We start from the raw sequence: 19954 nt of genomic DNA on the forward strand, positions 1-19954 counted from the left end.
CTGCACCACAGTGGGGCAGAGTGGCTCTCACACCCTCCCTCTCACCTCCCCACCCTCGTATGCCCTGAAAATATAGGGACTAAAGATAGATATGCAAAGGAAGGAATATTTACAGTACAATATCGACAAGTCACTCTTGATGGAGACTTTCTGTACCGATTTAAAGATGATCTGATTTTGAAATTATTTTCAATTGGAAGGATTGGTACTGCACTGTATATGAAAAATAACATTATTTGCAACCTCTTTTTAGACAAGATGGTATCTCGTCAACACAATGCTGGCTAGGCTACTCCAATTCCGATTACATTAATCTAGGTTCTAATTGCTCATTGTGAGATAGGAACATCATATATCCATATTATCCACAGAACAGGCTGGTCAGGCTTCCCACTGGGTGAATGATGAACACACGCTGTGAAAAGGCTTAGCTAGCAACGTTGCGAGGCTGCCATTAGCTCTCATTTGGGGTCTATTGCCCTGATTCTTCTTCCTGTCTGGCGCTTGGCAACACTTTCACTTTCTCATTAAGAACGCTGTCAATGATTGCTGATAACACGGATCGGCCCGAAACATCAAACGCATTAATCTACACAGTCCTATACAGCTTCTGCCAGGGACCTCACAATGTTCCCTCACCACTTTAACCCTTTCAGTATTGGTTGGCTACTAACGGTTGCAACTCAATTTCAAGGTCATCTGTTGCTAGAGTAGAATGGCAATGCTATACTGTAGATGAGATACAGGATCTACAAAGAATCACTATTATATTCAAAGTATAATATATTCCCATTGTCTTATACATTGACAGTGAAAACTCGTCTTGATATCTTGATATTTCTAAAGATGGAGAACCACTGCAGATATATTTTGAAGATGCTCCTGCTGCTGCTGATGATGATGATGATAGCGTTTGTGCGGTCAAGTAAGTTGATGCTTCGCTTTGACAAAAGTTGCCTCTAATGTTATCTCTTTGTTCTATCTTTTCTCTCTCTCTCTGATTGTGTCTTTCTGTCTCTCTGTCTGTCAGCAGGTAGTTCTCTGTGGAACGATCAATTGCTGGGCTCTGGTGCAAATTTTTTAAAACTGTTGCTGCAGTGCCATACATTTTTAATGGAGAAGGCCATTGTAAGGGGTTGTGCATATGTGTGTGTGTCAGAGAGGGAGAAGATAGAAATAGCTCCATTAAGTTTAAGGGAGTTACTACACCAGTGATGTCTGATCTCTTACCCAAAGAGCTTGATCTTTCTAGAATACACAGTGTGTGTGTGTGTGTGTGTGTTTGCTTGATTAACATGTGAAACCCTATGTGGTTGGTGGCAGTGCTGCAGCACCTGTGCACAGACCGGAGGAGTCAATTGATAAGGTCTCTGTCTCTGTCTCTCTCTCTCTCTCTCTCTCTTCTTTGCTGTTTTGCCGAGCTGATTCCGTTCCTTAATGCTACACCCCCCTCTGTTCCCTCTGTTCACATGTCCCTATTTGCTTCACCTACACACCACCTGGCAGAAATCTGGACCTGGCAGTATGTATGTGTTTGTGTGTGTTTGTGTTTGTGTGTGTGTGTGTGTGTGTGTGTGTGTGTGTTTGTGTGTGTGTGCATGAGTGGTGACTCACCGTGTGTGACCAGACCACCTTGTGTGTACAGACGTATGATCCTAGTACCTGCTGTGTTGATATATACAGTGTGTGTGTATATTTTTAATATATTTGTGTGCAATGCTTTCAGAAAGTTTTCACACACCTTGACTTGTTCCACATATTGTTGTGTTACATCCTGAATTTAAAATCGATTAAACACACATTAATGTCAAAATGGAGTTACAGTTGAAGTCGAAAGTTTACATACACCTTAGCCAACTGCATTTAAACTCAGTTTTTCACAATTCATTGCATTTAATCCTAGTAAACATTCCCTGTTTTAGGTCAGGTAGGATCCCCACTTTATTTTAAGAATGCGAAATGTCAGAATAATAGTAGAGAGAATAATTTATTTAAGCTTTTATTTCTTTCATCACATTCCCAGTGGGTCAGAAGTTTACATACACTCAATTAGTGTTTGGTAGCATTGCCTTTAAATTGTTTAACTTGGGTCAAAGGTTTCGGGTTCCATTCCACAAGCTTCCCACAATAAGTTGGGTGAATTTTGGCCCATTGCTCCTGACAGAGCTGGTGTAACTGAGTCAGGTTTGTAGGCCTCCTTGCTTGCACATGCTTTTTCAGTTGTGCCTAAAAATTGTCTGTAGGATTGAGGTCAGGGCTTTGTGATGGCCACTCCAATACCTTGACTTTGTTGTCCTTAAGCCATTTTGCCACAACTTTGGAAGTATGCTTGGGGTCATTGTCCATTTGGAAGACCAATTTGTGACCAAGATTTAACTTCCTGACAGATGTCTTGAGATGTTGCTTCAATATATCCACATAATTTAATAATTTCCCTAGGATAAGTTCATGAGAGTTAACTGCACCTCAGATTTCAGCCCAAATAAATGCTTCACAGAATTCAAGTAACAGACACATCTCAACATCAGCTGTTCAGAGGAGACTGCGTGAATCAGGCCTTCATGGTCAAATTGTTGCAAAGAAACCACTACTAAAGGACACCAATTTTAAGAAGAGACTTGCTTGGGCCAAGAAACACAAGCAATGGACATTAGACCGGTGAAAATCTGTCCTTTGGTCTGAAGAGTCAAAATTTCGATTTTTGGTTCCAACCGGCATGTCTTTGTGAGACTCAGTGATGATGATGATCTCTGCATGTGTGGTTCCCACCATGAAGCATGGAGGAGGAGGTGTGATGGTGTGGGTATATATTATACATATATTTTTTTAAATGTTAGAATTGTTGTTCCACTTTGACAGTACAGAGTATTTTGTGTAGATCGTTGACAAAAAAAGTACAATTAAATTTGTTTTAATCCCATTTTGTAGCAAGTCAAGGGGTGTGAGTACTATTTGAAGGAACTGTATGCCTAACCCTCAGTGATCCCATATGTACGATACTGTACATACTCTACTTTACTATAAGATGGACCACTATCCTCAAAGTGGCTAATTTCAACCTCTGTACACCTAGTCCTGTTGTGGTTTTGTCTGTTATTGTTAATGACTACTCAATCTTTGAGTAATTTATGTGGAAGTTAACAAGTTGTTTATTTTGGACTCTCCCTCAGACGGCTTGTTCCCCGGTGTAGCATACACATCTGTACCCCTGCCTACCACTCTGATAACAGTGATGTGTAGGCTGATGTGATGTGAAGGCTTACGCAGTGAGTGGACACAGTGTTACTCATGTAAAATAAGCTGCTACCTCTGGATATCTCCCTCCCACAGGCCTCTCTTTGAACAGCAAAGTGGATAGTTTTGTCCCCCTGTCTCTCCGCCTCCTCCTAGGACAGCCAGCCAATCAAATTGTCCGAACTGAGTTTTCTGCATGCCAGCCAGGGTAGAAGAAGAAACAGGGAATCTGGGATTGAGCAGGTTTTGAGGGAGAGCAGAGGAAAAGGGCATGGAGACACACTCAGACTAACTGTATGCACGCACGCATGCACACACACAAACACACACACAAACACACATGGATATGAGTGAAAATCCCTCGTGGGAGTTGACTTAGACTTGACAGAAGTGTTAACTATATGGCAGGGTCAGATTGCTGACAAAACAAGGAGAGAGAGAGTGGGATTGAAACAAAAAGCTTTTGACTAAATTTGGCATGAGCGTCTTCTGTATAAATTGATAGAAAGCAGTTTTGGGGGAAAAATATTATAAAATCCATGTACACAGACAACATGTGTGCAGTTAAAATTGGTTAAACACATATAGATTTCTTTCCACAGGGCTGTGTGAGACAGGGATGCAGCTTGAGCCCCAACCTTTTCAACATAATGTATAGATATCAATGACTTGACGAGAGCACTAGGACAGTCTACAGTCTCTTACTAGAGTCAAATGCTTACTGTTTCAGATGCTCTGGTGCTTCTGTACCCAACCAAGGAGGGCGTACAGCAACACCTAGATATTCTGCACAGATTCTTACAGACTTGGGCCGTGACAGTTCATCTCAGTAAGACAAAAATAATGGTGTTCCAAAAAAAGGTCCAGTTGCCAGGATCATAAAAATAAATTCCACCTAGACACTTGCCCTAGAGCAGTGGTTCCCAAACTTTTTATAGTCCCGTACCCCTTCAAACATTCAACCTCCAGCTGCGTACCCCCTCTAGCACAAGGGTCAGCGCACTCTCAAATTATGTTTTTGCCATTATTGTAAGCCTGCCACACACACACTATATGATACATTTATTAAACATAAGAATGAGTGTGAGTTTTTGTCACAACCCAGCTCGTGGGAAGTATATATATACGTATTCATATGAGATGAATAATGTAGGATTATGTAAACATTATATTAAGTAGCATTGTTAAAGTGACTAGTGATATATTTTACATCAATTCCCATCAATTCCCATTATTAAAGTGGCTGGAGTTGAGGCAGTGGCTCGGGTGGTTGTTGTCCTTGATGATCTTTATGGCCTTCCTGTGACATCGGGTGGTGTAGGTGTCCTGGAGGGCAGGTGGTTTTCCCCCGGTGATGCGTTGTGCAGACCTCACTACCCTCTGGAGAGCCTTACGGTTGTGAGCGGAGCAGTTGCCGTACCAGGCGGTGATACAGCCCGACAGGATCCTCTCGATTGTGCATCTGTAGAAGTTTGTGAGTGCTTTTGGTAACAAAGGAGACAAAAGAAGAAGAGAAAGTGGGAGAGAAAGAGATGAAGAGAGAGAGAGCTTGATGAAGAGAGAGAGAGAGAGAGAAAGATATAAATAGAGAGAGAGAGAGATAGAGAGAGAGAGAGAGAGAGAGAGGGAGAGAGAGAGAGCTAGATGAAGAGAGAGAGATGGAGAGAGAAATATATAAATAGAGAGAGAGAGATAGAGAGAGAGAGAGAGAGAGAGAGAGAGAGAGAGAGAGAGAGAGAGAGAGGGGAAACAAAGGAGCCAAAATAAGAAAAACATACTGTATGTGAGCATGAGAGAGGGGATTAGTAACAGACATATCTAGTAGGGGTTAGGTCTGTGTGCTGGGCGAAGGGTGCTGGCCTGTCAGAGCAGCGCAGATTTACTCATGGCTTATAGGCACTCTTCACACAACACGCGCACACACACACACACACACACACACACACACACACACACACACACACACACACACACAGGAACACGACAGTAACAATCCTCTTGCCTTATGTAACCACAATCAAGCATGTGCTACATGTGCTTACTGCTCTCTTTTCTGTTTGTCTTTCATGCTCTATCTTCCCCTCTCTTTCCCTCTCCTCATACCCTCTGGTGTATGTTGTATGTCACACTGATAGATGCATTAAGTAAGACCTTGTCTCTCTAATTACATGTGATCTAATGTATCTCTCATAGCAGACAGATCATGTAGTCTACACACTGTATGGTAACGATCTAAGCTGTACAGGCACATGCACACACACAGGCACATGCACGCACACAGGCACATGCACGCACACAGGCACATGCACACACACACACACTCACACACACACACACACACACACACACACACACACACACACACACATACATACATACATACATACATACATACATACATACATACATACGTACATACATACATACATACACACACATGTTTGTGGATGACAGATAGACATGCTTGTTATACTGTTGCTCTCGTTTAATGGAAACGGGCAAGGCCTATGTAAGTTTGTGTGTGTGTGCATTTGTGTGTTTGTGTGTGTGTGTGTGTGTGTGTGTGTACGTGCTCTCTATTAATCCCCCATTCAGTGAGAATTACTTCCTCTCCAGAGTACTGAATCAACCCTAATCCAATCTAATGCATCACCTGAGTTAATTCCCCCCCCCCCCCCCCCACACACACACAAACACTCTCTCTCTCTCTCTCTCTCTCACACTCTCACACTCTCTCTCTCTCTCTCTCTCTCTCTTTCTTTCTCTGTCTCTCTCTCTCTATCTCATGCATAGTGTCTGCTTACATCCCCTGATATAAGGGACACATACAGTGGAACCATGGGAAGAAGGGAGGGTGTTGGTTTAGGTAATATGCGTGGGTGTGTTTGTATGAAAGGCAGGACTTCTGAGAATTGTCTGTCTGTAGTGCAACATTTGGTCTGCTGGGTTGGATGGTGTAGTTTGTGTGTGTGTGTGTGTGTGTGTGTGTGTGTGTGTGTGTGTGTGTGTGGTGCAGTGGTCGGCATCTGTTGTCTTAGTATCCCATCTATTACTGTCTCTTGATTGGATGCTTTTATAAGGAGAAGAGCTGACTTTACATAAGGGGATGAGCTTTGTATTGCCTGGTACAATGGAACAAATAGAATAGTACCAAAATCGAAAATTGCCCATCCTTGAGCATTTGCTGAGCGTTTATATAGTGTTTGGAGAGTATTTTTGAATACTTTTTATAGCATTCGTAGAGTGTTAATAATAGAATGCTTTTGAATAGTTTCTCAGCTCATCTCAGTGTGGTGATGCTGTACATTAGCACGTCTGGCGCTAGTCGTTAGCTTAGTCATGCTGCCTGCCTCCTCACAGCCAGGTGCTCTCTCTCTGTCACTCTCTCTCTCCCTCTCTCTCCCTTCTCTCTTTCTCTCTCTCTCTCTCTCTCTCTCTCTCTCTATCTGTCTGTCCTTGAAACAGGCCTTGTTCTGTGTGGAAGGGAGCGCTGAAAGGATTATGGGTCAGCGGCCGTCCCCTCCTGGGGCGCTACCTGTGGAAGGAAGTGTTTGATGCTGGCGCCAGAGAGCGGGAGAGGAGAGAGAGGGGAGGAGAGGGGAGATGAGGAGAGGAGAGAGAGGGGAGGAGAGGGGAGATGAGGAGAGGGCACAGACCTGCTGTCCTGTCTCCGTGGGGTGGACAAGACTCCTTCCTTTGCCAGCAACCTTTCTCTTTTCCTTTGATTCTCTCTTTTCGGGGACTGGGGTGTGATGGTCTGAGGATAGTGCCCTGATGGGATGCATGGGCGGAGTTGGAGTCTAGACAGTTTCCTCTTCCTTCTCTTCCTCCTTATCTTCCTCCTCTTCCCTCCTCCCTCCCCTCCTCCTTTCCTCCCCTCTCATGTTCTGGCAAGCCTTCATCCTCCCACCCTTCTCTTTCTCTCTCCATCATGCAGTATAAAAACAGATTTGATTTAAGATGGTTGTGTGAGATAAAAAGCATAATTGATTAGCATCGCCATAATGCATTTTATTGGGACTGTCAGTTTAGCCTGGTCTCCTCTCCAGGTATTCAGTGTCAGAGATCCATAACTCCAGAGCAGTGTGTTTAAATATTGGGATCGATCCAATGTTCAGTAGAGTTAGTCCCTTCAGCCTTTAGAGCGGAATCCATAGGTGTCATATCACTTTCTTCTATCTGATAGCTGGCCTGGTTTGATTTCTGATCGATCGTGTTTATTTAATCAACGTGATTGCATCAATATAGCAAATCCAATGAGAGCAGCTGAGGGAGGCAGTGAGTGAGTGTGTTGAGGAGACTGTAGAGGATCAGGTTCCCTTTACTGCTAGTGTACAGGAAGAAGAACTAGCTAAAATGTTAGCTCAGGCAAACCATTGTTACCATACCACAACACACAAGTGTACTATACCATAACAACATGTTTTGTCTAGTTATTTGACTGGCAATGTTGTAATTGCAGACTAACTATACCAAGCCTAGGATACCATCAGAGTTTTTAATCACAACGGGCTGGTTTTATAGCGACGGCGTGATGTTTGAGCAGAAAACTCGCACGAACAAACTTTTCATGTAGCCTAATTGTATGCCAGCTTATAGCCTAACCACCGTCACCAACCAAGCAACATTATGGACTAAACCTTCAAATCCTGTTGCTGCAGGATTGTTTTGCTGCGACAATACAGGTCAAATTAAGATCCTACACCTGCAATTGGTCAGAAGGGTCTGATTGTACCAATTTAGTGTGGATAGTACAGCCCTGGTTCAGTGTGTGAGGGGGCAAGTCTCAGCCCTTGTTTAATGGATATGACCTAAACCCTCCGATGAATCTAGTGGACCAACTTTGTCTCTATTTCTCACCCTCCCTCTCTTTCAATGTCCCTTCCTCTATTTCTCTTTTAGTCAGTGTCTCTATTGCACTCCCCTTCCCTTTACTTTCCCTTTCTCTCTCTTTCGCTCTTTCTTTCTTTCCCAACTTCCTTCCTCTCTATGCATCACACATTCTTCTTGATGGGTTCAGCCACAAGCTATTCTGCTCATTCGCCTTTTCTCCCTCTCTTTTTTCTTGTTCTCTCTCTCTCTCTCTCTCTCTCTTTCTCTCTCTCTAATGAATTTATTTCAGTTGACTGATTTCCTTATGAACTGTAACTCAGTAAAATCTTTGAAATTGTTGCATGTTGTGTTTATATTTTTGTTGAGTATAATTATTATATAGTATTGCAATCACTCATCGTTTCAGTAACTAATCAAAATATTTGTCACAGTAAATACAAAAATATCTCCTCCAGACACAGCTTCCCTCTCGTAGCTGTCTGGCACCACCCAACAGTCTTAGCATTGTTTGGCTGTAGTGGATTACCAGGTGGGTGAACTGTGTACCTCAGCAAATAGCCGTTGTCAGATAGATGGATCTGTTGAAGGGGGGTTGTAATAAGTGAAGCTTTCAGCTGTTGTTTCTGGGCAAATTAGTGTGGTGCACTGTGATGAGCACAGCTCAGGTTGAGAGGGAAGAGCAGCTGTGATTCACTGATTTACTGTTACTGGGCTCAAGTGAAGGTGAGAGTGTTGTTTAGGTGTTCCTGAGGCAGAAGCAAACAGCCAGCAGCCCTGTACTTTACTCTACTGTGTGTGAACTTGCATAATAAATCAAATGTGTCAGAGCAGATTATTTATACAGGGACCATATTAGACAAGTGAATCACCGCTCTCTATGTGTGTGTAAGATTGAGTATGTGTGTATGTGTGTCTGTGTCTCTGTGTTTGCATTTGAGTGTGCGTGTGCATGTGTGTGTGTGTGTGTGTGTGTGTGTGTGTGTGTGTGTGTGTGTGTGTGTGTGTGTGTGTGTGTGTGTGTGTGTGTGTGTGAGTTTGTGCACACATGGATGTGTGTGTAAATGTGTGTGTGTTTATTTTAGAGGGCATTATGTGCCCCATGGCTCTCTCTGCCATATCTGTCATTGGGCTGTGATAAGAAGCTGTTCTCTCTCTCACTGTGGAAGACTGGCTGCGCACTGTTGCAGTAGATGGTTAGATGCCCTGTTAGATTCTGCTCTCTCTCTCTCTCTCTCTCTCTCTCTCTCTCCTCCTTGCTTCTCTCTATCCCTGCTTCACTTTTTCACAATCCCTATCTCTCTCTCTTCTTCCTTGCCTCTATATTTCTTTCTCCTTTCTCCCTGCCCTGCTTCTCTCTATCTCTATCTCTCTCTCACTCAATTAAATTCAGTAGACTTTATTGGCATGCAAAGTTAAATTACTTACATTGTTAATGTATGTATACATGTAACAAAAATGATGGTACCAACAGCAATAAGGCATCAATACTAATAGTAGTAGTGGAAACGGGATTACGAATAACAGCAACTACAACAACAATATTAATGACAATAATAATACATTTAAGCAATAGTAGGTAGGCCGGTCTCAGCATTTACTGAGAAGCCACATAACATGGTATGAAAGCCAAAACCAAACCAAAATGGGGAACATTATTGCCATTACATTTCACTTTTCACTGACTCATATCTCCCTCTCCCTCTTTGTCTCTCTGAGCTGTAGTAGCAGGCAGCACAGTAGCAGACTCTGTCCCTCCCCCTCCCTGACAGGGTGATGTATGACTGGGCATGTTTGACGTCAGTCCCGGGATGGCGTCATAGACCTCCCCGCTCACAGCCTTTTTTCCTTCTTTCACTCTCTCTCTCTCTTTCCTGCTCTCGTTCTTTCTCTCTCTGTCTTTCTCCTACTCTTTGTCCTCTCTCTCTTGCTGTTTTTCCATCTCCCTCTCTAGGTCTTTCTATTTGGTTCTCTCCTACTCTCCCTCTGTTTCTCATTCTCCCCCTCCCTGTCCTCTGTCTTTCTACGCGTATCACTAACCATTGCATACACGCACGCACACACACACACACACACACACACACACACACACACACACACACACACACACACACACACACACACACACACACACACACACACACACACAAACACACACACACACACACACACACACACACACTCCCTGTGGTGCAATGTGTACGAAACAAATAAACGGTCTAGAAGATCCATCATTCTTTCAATTGGTGCTGTCAGATGAAGAGCCAACACAGCAATTTTATTACATCCACAGGGGCCAACCAAGGGCTGTCCCTGGGTTTTATTGACAGGGGCCAACCAAATGACAGGGGCCAACCAAGTGACAGGGGCCAACCCTCCTGGGCAGCAACACTAAGCGTGAGGACTATGAGAACCCATAAGAAATGTAACAGATCTGTTGACTTTGAGGGCAGAAATAGCTTTTTAAAGTTTCATCTGACTTGACAAGACGCGGAATTGACCCAGTTTTCTTTCCTTCCTTCCCTCTCTCTCTCTCTCTCTCTCTCTCTCTCTCTCTCTCTCTCTCTCTCTCTCTCTCTCTCTATCTCTCTCTCTCTCTCTCTCTCTCTCTCTCTCTCTCTCTACGCTCTCCCTCTTTTCTTCACCCTGGATAATCTGTCCATTATGTGAGTTGGAGTGGTGGTGACAGGGACATCACACTGTGGAGAGTTAACACAGAACAGCATGTGCATGGAGTTTAGTAGGGCTGGGAATTGCCAGGGACCTCATGATACGATATTATCACAATACTTACAGAGGTAGGATCTTCATTTGTTGCAAACTGGTAGTGTATTCAAGGTTTAAAAGGCTTATAAAGTTTGCTATTTCCACTTAAAAATGTCAGACTTGATTTGCACTAAGAAAATTGTAGTAATTTATAATCCATATAATTATTAACATTTCCTGTTGCTGCAGAATTATTTTCCTGCCGTAGCAAACAGGCTTAAATTGTAGATCCTACATTTGCCAAAGCTACTGTGTATGTATTGTGACTCGATAATGTGATTTGCAATTTTTACTGCAATTTGATTTTCCACAGATATTGCAGTGCATTCGGAAAGTAATCACACCCCTTGACTTTTTCCACATTATAGCCTTATTGTTACACTTGTTACATTACAGCCTTATTCTAAAATGGATAAAATTGCTCCCCCTCCCCTCATCTGTCTACACACAATACCCCATAATGACTAAACAAAAATAGTTTTTTTAAACATTTTTGCAAATGTATAAAAAAACAACAACTGAAATATCACATTTACATAATTATTCAGACCCTTTACCCAGTACTTTGTTGAAGCACCTTTGGCAGCGATTAATGTGTCTAGTCTTCTTGGGTATGACGCTACCGGCTTGGCACACATGTATTTGGGAAGTTTCTCCCATTCTTCTCTGCAGATCCTCTCAAGCTTTGTCAGGCTGGATGGGGAGCGTCGCTGCACAGCTATTTTCAGGTCTCTTCAGAGTCATCAGTTTCAAGACCGAGCTCTGCATTGGCCACTCAAGGACATTCAGAGACTTGCCCCAAAGCCACTTCTGTGTTGTCTTGGCTATGTGCTTAGGGTTGTTGTCCTGTTGGAAGGTAGACATCAAATCAAATCAAATGTACTGGTCACATACACATGGTTAGCAGATGTTATTGCGAGTGTAGAGAAATGCTTGTGCTTCTGGTTCTGACAGTGCAGCAATATCTAACATGTAATCTAACAATTTCACAACAACTACCTAATTAATACACACAAATCTAAGTAAAGGAATGGAATAAGAATATATACACATAAATATATGGATGAGTATGACAGAGCGGCATAGGCAAGATGCAATAGATAGTATAGAATACGGTATATACATATGAGATGAGTAATGCAAGATATGTAAACATTATTAAAGTGGCATTATTAAAGTGACTAGTGATCCATTTATTAAAATGGCAAATTATTTCAAGTCTGTATGTAGGCAGCAGCCTCTCTGTGTTAGTGATGGCTGTTTAACCGTCTGATGGCCTTGAGGTAGAAGCTGTTTTTCAGTCTCTCGGTCCCAGCTTTGATGCACCTGTACTGACCTCGCCTTCTGGATGGTAGCGGGGTGAACAGGCAGAGGCTCGGGTGAAGCATTAATCTTGATTATCTTTGTGGCCTTCCTGTGACATTGGGTGCTGCATGTGTCCTGGAGAGCAGGTACTGTAGTTTGCCCCTGGTGATGCGTTGTGCAGACCGCACCACCCTCTGGAGAGCCTTTCGGTTGTGGGCCATGCATTTGCCATACCAGGCCGCGATACAGCTTGACAGGATGCTCTCAATTATGCATCTGTAAAAGTTTGAGGGTTTTAGGTGACAAGCCAAATTTCTTCAGCCTCCTGAGGTTGAAGAGGCGCTGTTGCCTTAGCCCGAGTCTGTGTTCCTGAGGGCTCTAAAGCAGATTTTCATCAAGGATCTCTCTGTACTTTGCTCCGTTCATCTTTCCCTCGATCCTGGCTTGTCCCCCAGTACCTGCCGCTGAAAAACATCCCCACAGCATGATGATACCACCACCATTCTTCACCATAGAGATGATGTCAGGTTTCCTCCAGATGTGACGCTTGGCATTCAGACAAAAAGTTCAATCTTGGTTTCATTAGACCAGAGGATCTTCTTTCTCATGGTCTGAAAGTCCTTTAGGTGCCTTTTGGCAAACTCCAAGTTGGCTGTCGTATGCTTTTTACTGAGGACCAGCTCCTGTCTGGCCACTCTATAATAAAGGCCTGATTGGTGGAGTGCTGCAGAGATGGTAGTCCTTTTAGAAGGTTCTCCAATCTCCACAGAGGAACTCTGGAGCTCTGTCAGAATGACAATCATGTTGTTGGTCACCTTCCTGACCAAGGCCCTTCTCCCCCGATTGCTCACTTTGGCCGGGCGGCCAGCTCTAGGAAGAGTCTTGGCGCTTCCAAACTTTTTCAATATAAGAAGGATGGAGGCCACTGTGTTCTTGGGGACCTTCAATGCTGCAGACACAATCCTGTCTCTGAGCTCTATGGACAATTCCTATGATCTCATGGTTTGGTTTTTGTTCTGACATGCACTGTCAACTGTGGGACCTTATATAGACAGGTGTGTGCCTTTCCAAATCATGTCCTATCAATTGAATTTACCACAGGTGGACTCCAATCAAGTTGTAGAAACATCAAGTTGTAGATGCACCTGAGCTACATTTTGAGTGTCATAGCAAAGGGTCTGAATACTTATGTAAATTATTTTCTAAAAAGCTGTTTTCGCTTTGTCGTTATGGTTTATTGTGAGTAAAATAAGGCTGTAACGTAACGTAACAAAATGTGGATAAAGGGAAGGGGTCTGAAGGCTTCCAGAATGCACTGTATGTCTGCTGCAGAGAGAAAAGAGAGCACAACAAAATAAGTTTTGATTAGTCATGGAAATAAAAGTGCTGGAAACATGTTTACTCACAATTAAAAAATAAGATAGAGAACAAACTGCAGGATAAAAAAGAACAGAGTTTTGGCGCAGGTATAGCCAACTGGCGCTGGCTAATACCTCACAAAAAATAGGTGGCGTCAAAGTATCGAATTATAACATCTTCCAATATTATATTGCGATATGTTTTTATCTCTAACCATACAGAGAATACAATTTGAAGGTTTATATTTTAGATTTGATTAGATCAGTACCATCTATATTTGGTTTTGTCCTTATATTTGAGACATAGCACAACCCCCCAAAAGGTAAATGGTATCTTCCAAGGGCATATTCTTTCGATCTGAAAGAGGACACCATTTACCTTTCTCAGACGTGAAACATTCAGCATGCTGTCTTACTGTTGTTGCTTTTTAAGACAAAAAGTTCACTCTCAGAAAAAGTGTTTAATGTCCACTATTTTCTGTCTTTGACCATGGTTTGATGTCATTGTACAGCCAACCGTTTTCATGAGGCAGTCTGTCTGTGTGCTTTTCGATAATATGCTTTCTTAGAGAGAGGCAACGAAAACAGTTTGAAAAGCACAACCTTACATTTTGCCCTTCTTTCAGGGCCGAAATATTTGATTGCAAGCAACCCAGGGAATTTGTTTTCAATTAAATAACTTATAGTTCTCATCCTGGACTAAAGCATCCATCACATATATAAGTCTTTGCTAGGTAAAGCCCTGCCTTATCTCAGCTCACTGGTCACCACAGCAACACCTCAAAAAAAGTAATTCTACTGTTCTCATCCTGGACTAAAGCATCCAGATCATTCTACTGCTCTCATCCTGGACTAAAGCATCCAGATCATTCTACTGTTCTCTTCCTGGACTAAAGCATCCAGATCATTATACTGTTCTCTTCCTGGACTAAAGCATCCAGATCATTCTACTGTTCTCTTCCTGGACTAAAGCATCCAGGTCATTCTACTGTTCTCTTCCTGGACTAAAGCATCCAGATCATTCTACTGTTCTCATCCTGGACTAAAGCATCCAGATCATTCTACTGTTCTCTTCCTGGACTAAAGCATCCAGATCATTCTACTGTTCTTATCCTGGACTAAAGCATGCAGGTCATTCTACTGTTCTCTTCCTGGACTAAAGCATCCAGATCATTCTACTGTTCTCTTCCTGGACTAAAGCATGCAGGTCATTCTACTGTTCTCTTCCTGGACTAAAGCATCCAGATCATTCTACTGTTCTCTTCCTGGACTAAAGCATCCAGATCATTCTACTGTTCTCTTCCTGGACTAAAGCATGCAGGTCATTCTACTGTTCTCTTCCTGGACTAAAGCATCCAGGTCATTCTACTGTTCTCTTCCTGGACTAAAGCATCCAGATCATTCTACTGTTCTCTTCCTGGACTAAAGCATCCAGATCATTCTACTGTTCTCTTCCTGGACTAAAGCATGCAGGTCATTCTACTGTTCTCTTCCTGGACTAAAGCATCCAGGTCATTCTACTGTTCTCTTCCTGGACTAAAGCATCCAGATCATTCTACTGTTCTCATCCTGGACTAAAGCATCCAGATCATTCTACTGTTCTCTTCCTGGACTAAAGCATCCAGGTCATTCTACTGTTCTCTTCCTGGACTAAAGCATGCAGGTCATTCTACTGTTCTCTTCCTGGACTAAAGCATCCAGATCATTCTACTGTTCTCTTCCTGGACTAAAGCATCCAGATCATTCTACTGTTCTCTTCCTGGACTAAAGCATGCAGGTCATTCTACTGTTCTCTTCCTGGACTAAAGCATCCAGATCATTCTACTGTTCTCTTCCTGGACTAAAGCATCCAGATCATTCTACTGTTCTCTTCCTGGACTAAAGCATCCAGGTCATTCTACTGTTCTCATCCTGGACTAAAGATTATTCTACTGTTCTCTTCCTGGACTAAAGCATCCAGATTATTCTACTGTTCTCTTCCTGGACTAAAGCATCCAGATTATTCTACTGTTCTCTTCCTGGACTAAAGCATCCAGATTATTCTACTGTTCTCTTCCTGGACTAAAGCATGCAGGTCATTCTACTGTTCTCTTCCTGGACTAAAGCATCCAGATCATTCTACTGTTCTCATCCTGGACTAAAGCATCCAGATCATTCTACTGTTCTCTTCCTGGACTAAAGCATCCAGATCATTCTACTGTTCTCTTCCTGGACTAAAGCATCCAGATCATTCTACTGTTCTCTTCCTGGACTAAAGCATCCAGATCATTCTACTGTTCTCTTCCTGGACTAAAGCATCCAGATCATTCTACTGTTCTCATCCTGGACTAAAGCATCCAGGTCATTCTACTGTTCTTATCCTGGACTAAAGCATCCAGATCATTCTACTGTTCTTATCCTGGACTAAAGCATCCAGATCATTCTACTGATTCTACCCTGTCTCTGTCTCTCCCCCTTTTCTGTCCCTCTCACTCTCATTTTTTTTGGGATGTCTGTGAGAGAGCAAGGAGGCTCTGTGTATGTGTATGTGTGATGTACAGTGTTTGTAATAGTGAACCGGATGAGTGATGTGTGTGTGTGTGTGTATGTGATGATGTGTGTATGCGTGTGGTCATATGTTCTGTTCTGGTGCAGATAAGGGTGTGGTTTAGTGTTGCCCTTATCAGTTTATACAATTATATTCCTGCCCATCTTGTGATGCAAGAGATTTTAGCGGGCTATTTTAGCTGGAGATATTAGCTGGATGCTCTACTTGCTTGTTTTTCTCCTCTCTGGTTGTCATGTGTTACGCCTAACTCCTCTCTTCCACTCTGTCTGCACAGGAATAATTGGTAGGATAAATAAGCATAATCAGTGAGCTCACTCATACAGGCCTTCATCAGAGGAAGCTCTTTATTTTCAATCTTTCCCCTTCTCTCTCTCTCTCTCTCGCTCTCTCTCTCTCTCTCTCGCTCTCTCTCTCTCTCTCTCTCTCTCTCTCTCTCTCTCTCTCTCTCTCTCTCTCTCTCTCTCTCTCTCTGCTCCCCCAGCTCATTTATTATACTGTATGTCTGGATATCTCTCTCCTCCTCCTCCATCCATCGCTCCCTTTCTTGCACCCACACATGCGTGCACTCTCTCCCACTTCCTTCTCCCCCATTCTTAATTTTCCCCTCTCTCTCCATCTCTGTCTCTGTCTCTCTCTAGGTCGGAAGGAGATGTCATTCTGTTGTGTTGTTTGTTTCTCTGCAGCTCCAGATGATCTTCCTTTGTCATTTATTTTAATATTTATTTTCTCCATGTACACATCACATCTCTCCAGAAACAACTTGCAAGTGTAGACATACTGTGGTGTATTAGATAAGAAATGCCTAGCTATATCTTCAAGGTAGATAGACAACGGTACTTTTGTGTTTACTGTGGGTGAACAGTCGAATTGCTCTCATCTGTCCATTGCTCAGTCATGACAGAAAATCCGAGCAAGACGCAGGCTGTTCTGTTTCAAGCCCATCTAAGGACTGTTACCTATGGAAACCAAAGAATTTCCATGTTATTCACTGCAGGTTAGCGTTGGCTGGTAAGCAGGATGGCTGTCACCTTGACATGTCTTTGTTGACCTGTGTCTGTCCCTATCAAGTTAATAATGAAAGATAAAGAATATATTATTCTGTGAGTATTGTGTGGTTCTATCTCCTTTATTACCCCTTCCACCTTCTTTTCCATTGGTTGATTCCTTGACGGAGAGCCTATCAGGTTTGGTCGTCCAGGTGTGGAGTGCTACTGTCAACATGAGAGTGGAGCAGCCGTCATCTCGCTACAGTTTCTCATCAATGAGGTGAGCGATGTGGAGAGAAATACATACCACACCCACTACCAGACCTCCTCTACTGACACTGTCTCTCTCTCTCGCTCTCAACCTTCCAAAGTCCAAACCCTTCTCTATAGCCTTTCCTCTCCCCCGACTCCAAAACATCTCAAACACTCCTGTAGTGTGTGTGTGTGTGTGTGTGTGTGTGTGTGTGTGTGTGTGTGTGTGTGTGTGTGTGTGTGTGTGTGTGTGTGTGTGTGTGTGTGTGTGTGTGTGTGTGTGTGTGCGTGCGTGCGTGCGTGCGTGCGTGCGTGCGCGCGTGTGTGTGCATGTCTTTGTGACACAGCAGCTGCATTACACGTTCTAGGAGCTCTCTCACTTTCTGCTTGAAATTCAGCCTCTCTCACTAGGGGATTGAGAACACCATTGCAGGCTTGTTTGTGCATTCTGTACCACTGATTAGCTGTGTGTAAATGTTGTCTTCTTCATCCCTGCCACAGGGGGCGCTGGTGAGTGCTCTGGCAGACGACAGCGTGCACCTCTGGAACCTGAGGCAGAGGAGGCCCGCCATCCTCCACTCGCTCAAGTTCAACAGAGAGAGGTAAGAAACCTAGAACCTTGTAGGTTTCTCTTTCTCGCCCCGCATTTGCTCTCTCTCTTTCTCCCTCTCTCTTCATCTCTCTCTCACTCCCTGGCTCTCTTTCTCTTTCTCTCGCTCTCTCTCTGATTAGGTCTTTCTCAATTTCTGCTTTTACTGCAGCATACTGCAGATGACAACAGCAGACAGTTCAGTAGCGTGCTGCGTGCCCCTGCCTATTCACTGGCAGTGGTTCTTCTGTATATAAACTGATGAAGTATCATATGGCAGATGTGTGTAGAGGTGTCTGTCAGTCTTGTCCCGCCCCAGGGTTAAGGTGACACCTTTACACCTCATGTCCCTCTTTCATCCTCCCTCCATCCTTCTGCCCCTCTCCTTCTTTCCAACCCAACAACTACACACACACACACATACACACACACACACACACACACACACACACACACACACACACACACACACACACACACACACACACACACACACACACACACACACACACGCACACATACACGCACACATATACACACACACACAAACACGCACACACAAACACACACACACACACACACACGCACGCGCGCGCACGCACGCACGCACGCACGCACGCACGCACGCACGCACACACACACACACACACACACACACTCACACACACACACACACACAGACCTGCATGCACAACATCCACATGTAACAACACACTCACACACACACAGAATCTTATAATAATTATGCAATTCATACAATTATTCGAAAACATTTCAGATCAGTTGTTTTTGCTATTACTATATTTTGACCCAGTACGTTTGAAGTCAAATAGCAAGTTACTGCTGTGGAGAATCACCTCACCTCAAGTGGGAGGGATCAACTGTCTCCTCCAATTACAGACACAGGGCCTACCCATCAGAGCAAATCAGGGTGTTCATTTCATGATCCATCAGTCTAACATGGGAAGGGGTTAACCGTCAGAGCCAATCAGCTGTGCCACTGCTGATGAGACGGACAGGTGGCCGGCAGTGTCTTTACGGTCTGAATGTGTTCCTGCCGAGTGTTTGACATTTAGCAAGCGTGGCTCTCAAATAGTGACGTGTATTCATGGATGCCAAGGGAAGCCAGGCTTCAACCAAAAATGTCCCAGAAAAAAAACATAAAATAATTTATTTTGTCTCTCTGTGTTTCATAACTGTCCTTCTATTCACAAGAGGCTGAATGTATCACACAGGAGAAATCATCCGAGCGAGCAGAACTGCACCCCTCTGTCTCTGTACGTGTAGCCCATCTATCTGATGCTTTCTGGTCAAAAATAATATGATATTGTTGAAGCCCATACCATTGAATGCAAGGGTAGCCAACAAGCATTGGCAGAATTCATGGTTCCTTCTATTAAGGCAAGTCGTCCAGGTCCTGAGGCAGCAAAGCATCCCAAAACCATCACACTACCACTACCATGCTTGACCCTTGCTATAAGGGTCTTACCGTGGAATTCAGTGTTTGGTTTTTCCCAGACATAACGGGACCTATGTGGTCCAAAAAGTTATACTTTTGACCCATCTGTCCATAGAACATTCTTCCACGAGTCTTGATGATCATGCAGGTTCCAGATGTCTTTTGGCAAACTTGGGTTAACTGCTTGAAAACCCATAAATGTCGCTGAGTTAAAGCAGTTCTGCATGGACAAGTTGGCCAAAATTCATCCACAGTGATGTGAGAGACTGATCAACAACTACAGGAAGTGTTTGGTTGGAGTCATTGCAGCTAAAGGTGGCACAACCAGTTATTGAGTGTAAGAGGGCAATTACTTTTTCACACAGGGGCATTGGGTGTTGCATAACTCTGATTTTTAAATAATTAAATAAAGTATGTAATTTTTGGGGGCAAACTCAGGTTCCAGTTATCTAAAATTAGGTTTTGGTTGAAGAGCTGATAAAATTCAAATCAAATTGTATTTGTCACATGTGCCGGATACGAAAGGTTTAGACCTTACAGTGAAATGCTTACTTACGAGCCCCTAACCAACAATGCAGTTAAAAAATACAGATAAGATTAAGAAATAAAAGTAACAAGTAATTAAAG

General features: G+C 43.3%; 1 protein-coding gene across 1 annotated transcript in view; it reads left to right on the forward strand.

Annotated features, from left to right (window-relative positions):
- The window catches only part of LOC139407246 (syntaxin-binding protein 5-like), a 126806-nt gene that overhangs the window by 34251 nt on the left and 72601 nt on the right, over window positions 1–19954 (forward strand). The window contains exons 3-4 of the mRNA XM_071150849.1: window positions 17226–17307; window positions 17781–17881. Coding sequence (XP_071006950.1) covers window positions 17226–17307; window positions 17781–17881 — 183 coding nt within the window. The remainder of the gene's footprint in view (window positions 1–17225; window positions 17308–17780; window positions 17882–19954) is intronic.

Source organism: Oncorhynchus clarkii, chromosome 4 (assembly GCF_045791955.1).
Source record: "Oncorhynchus clarkii lewisi isolate Uvic-CL-2024 chromosome 4, UVic_Ocla_1.0, whole genome shotgun sequence".
Classification (NCBI taxonomy): Eukaryota; Metazoa; Chordata; class Actinopteri; order Salmoniformes; family Salmonidae; genus Oncorhynchus; species Oncorhynchus clarkii.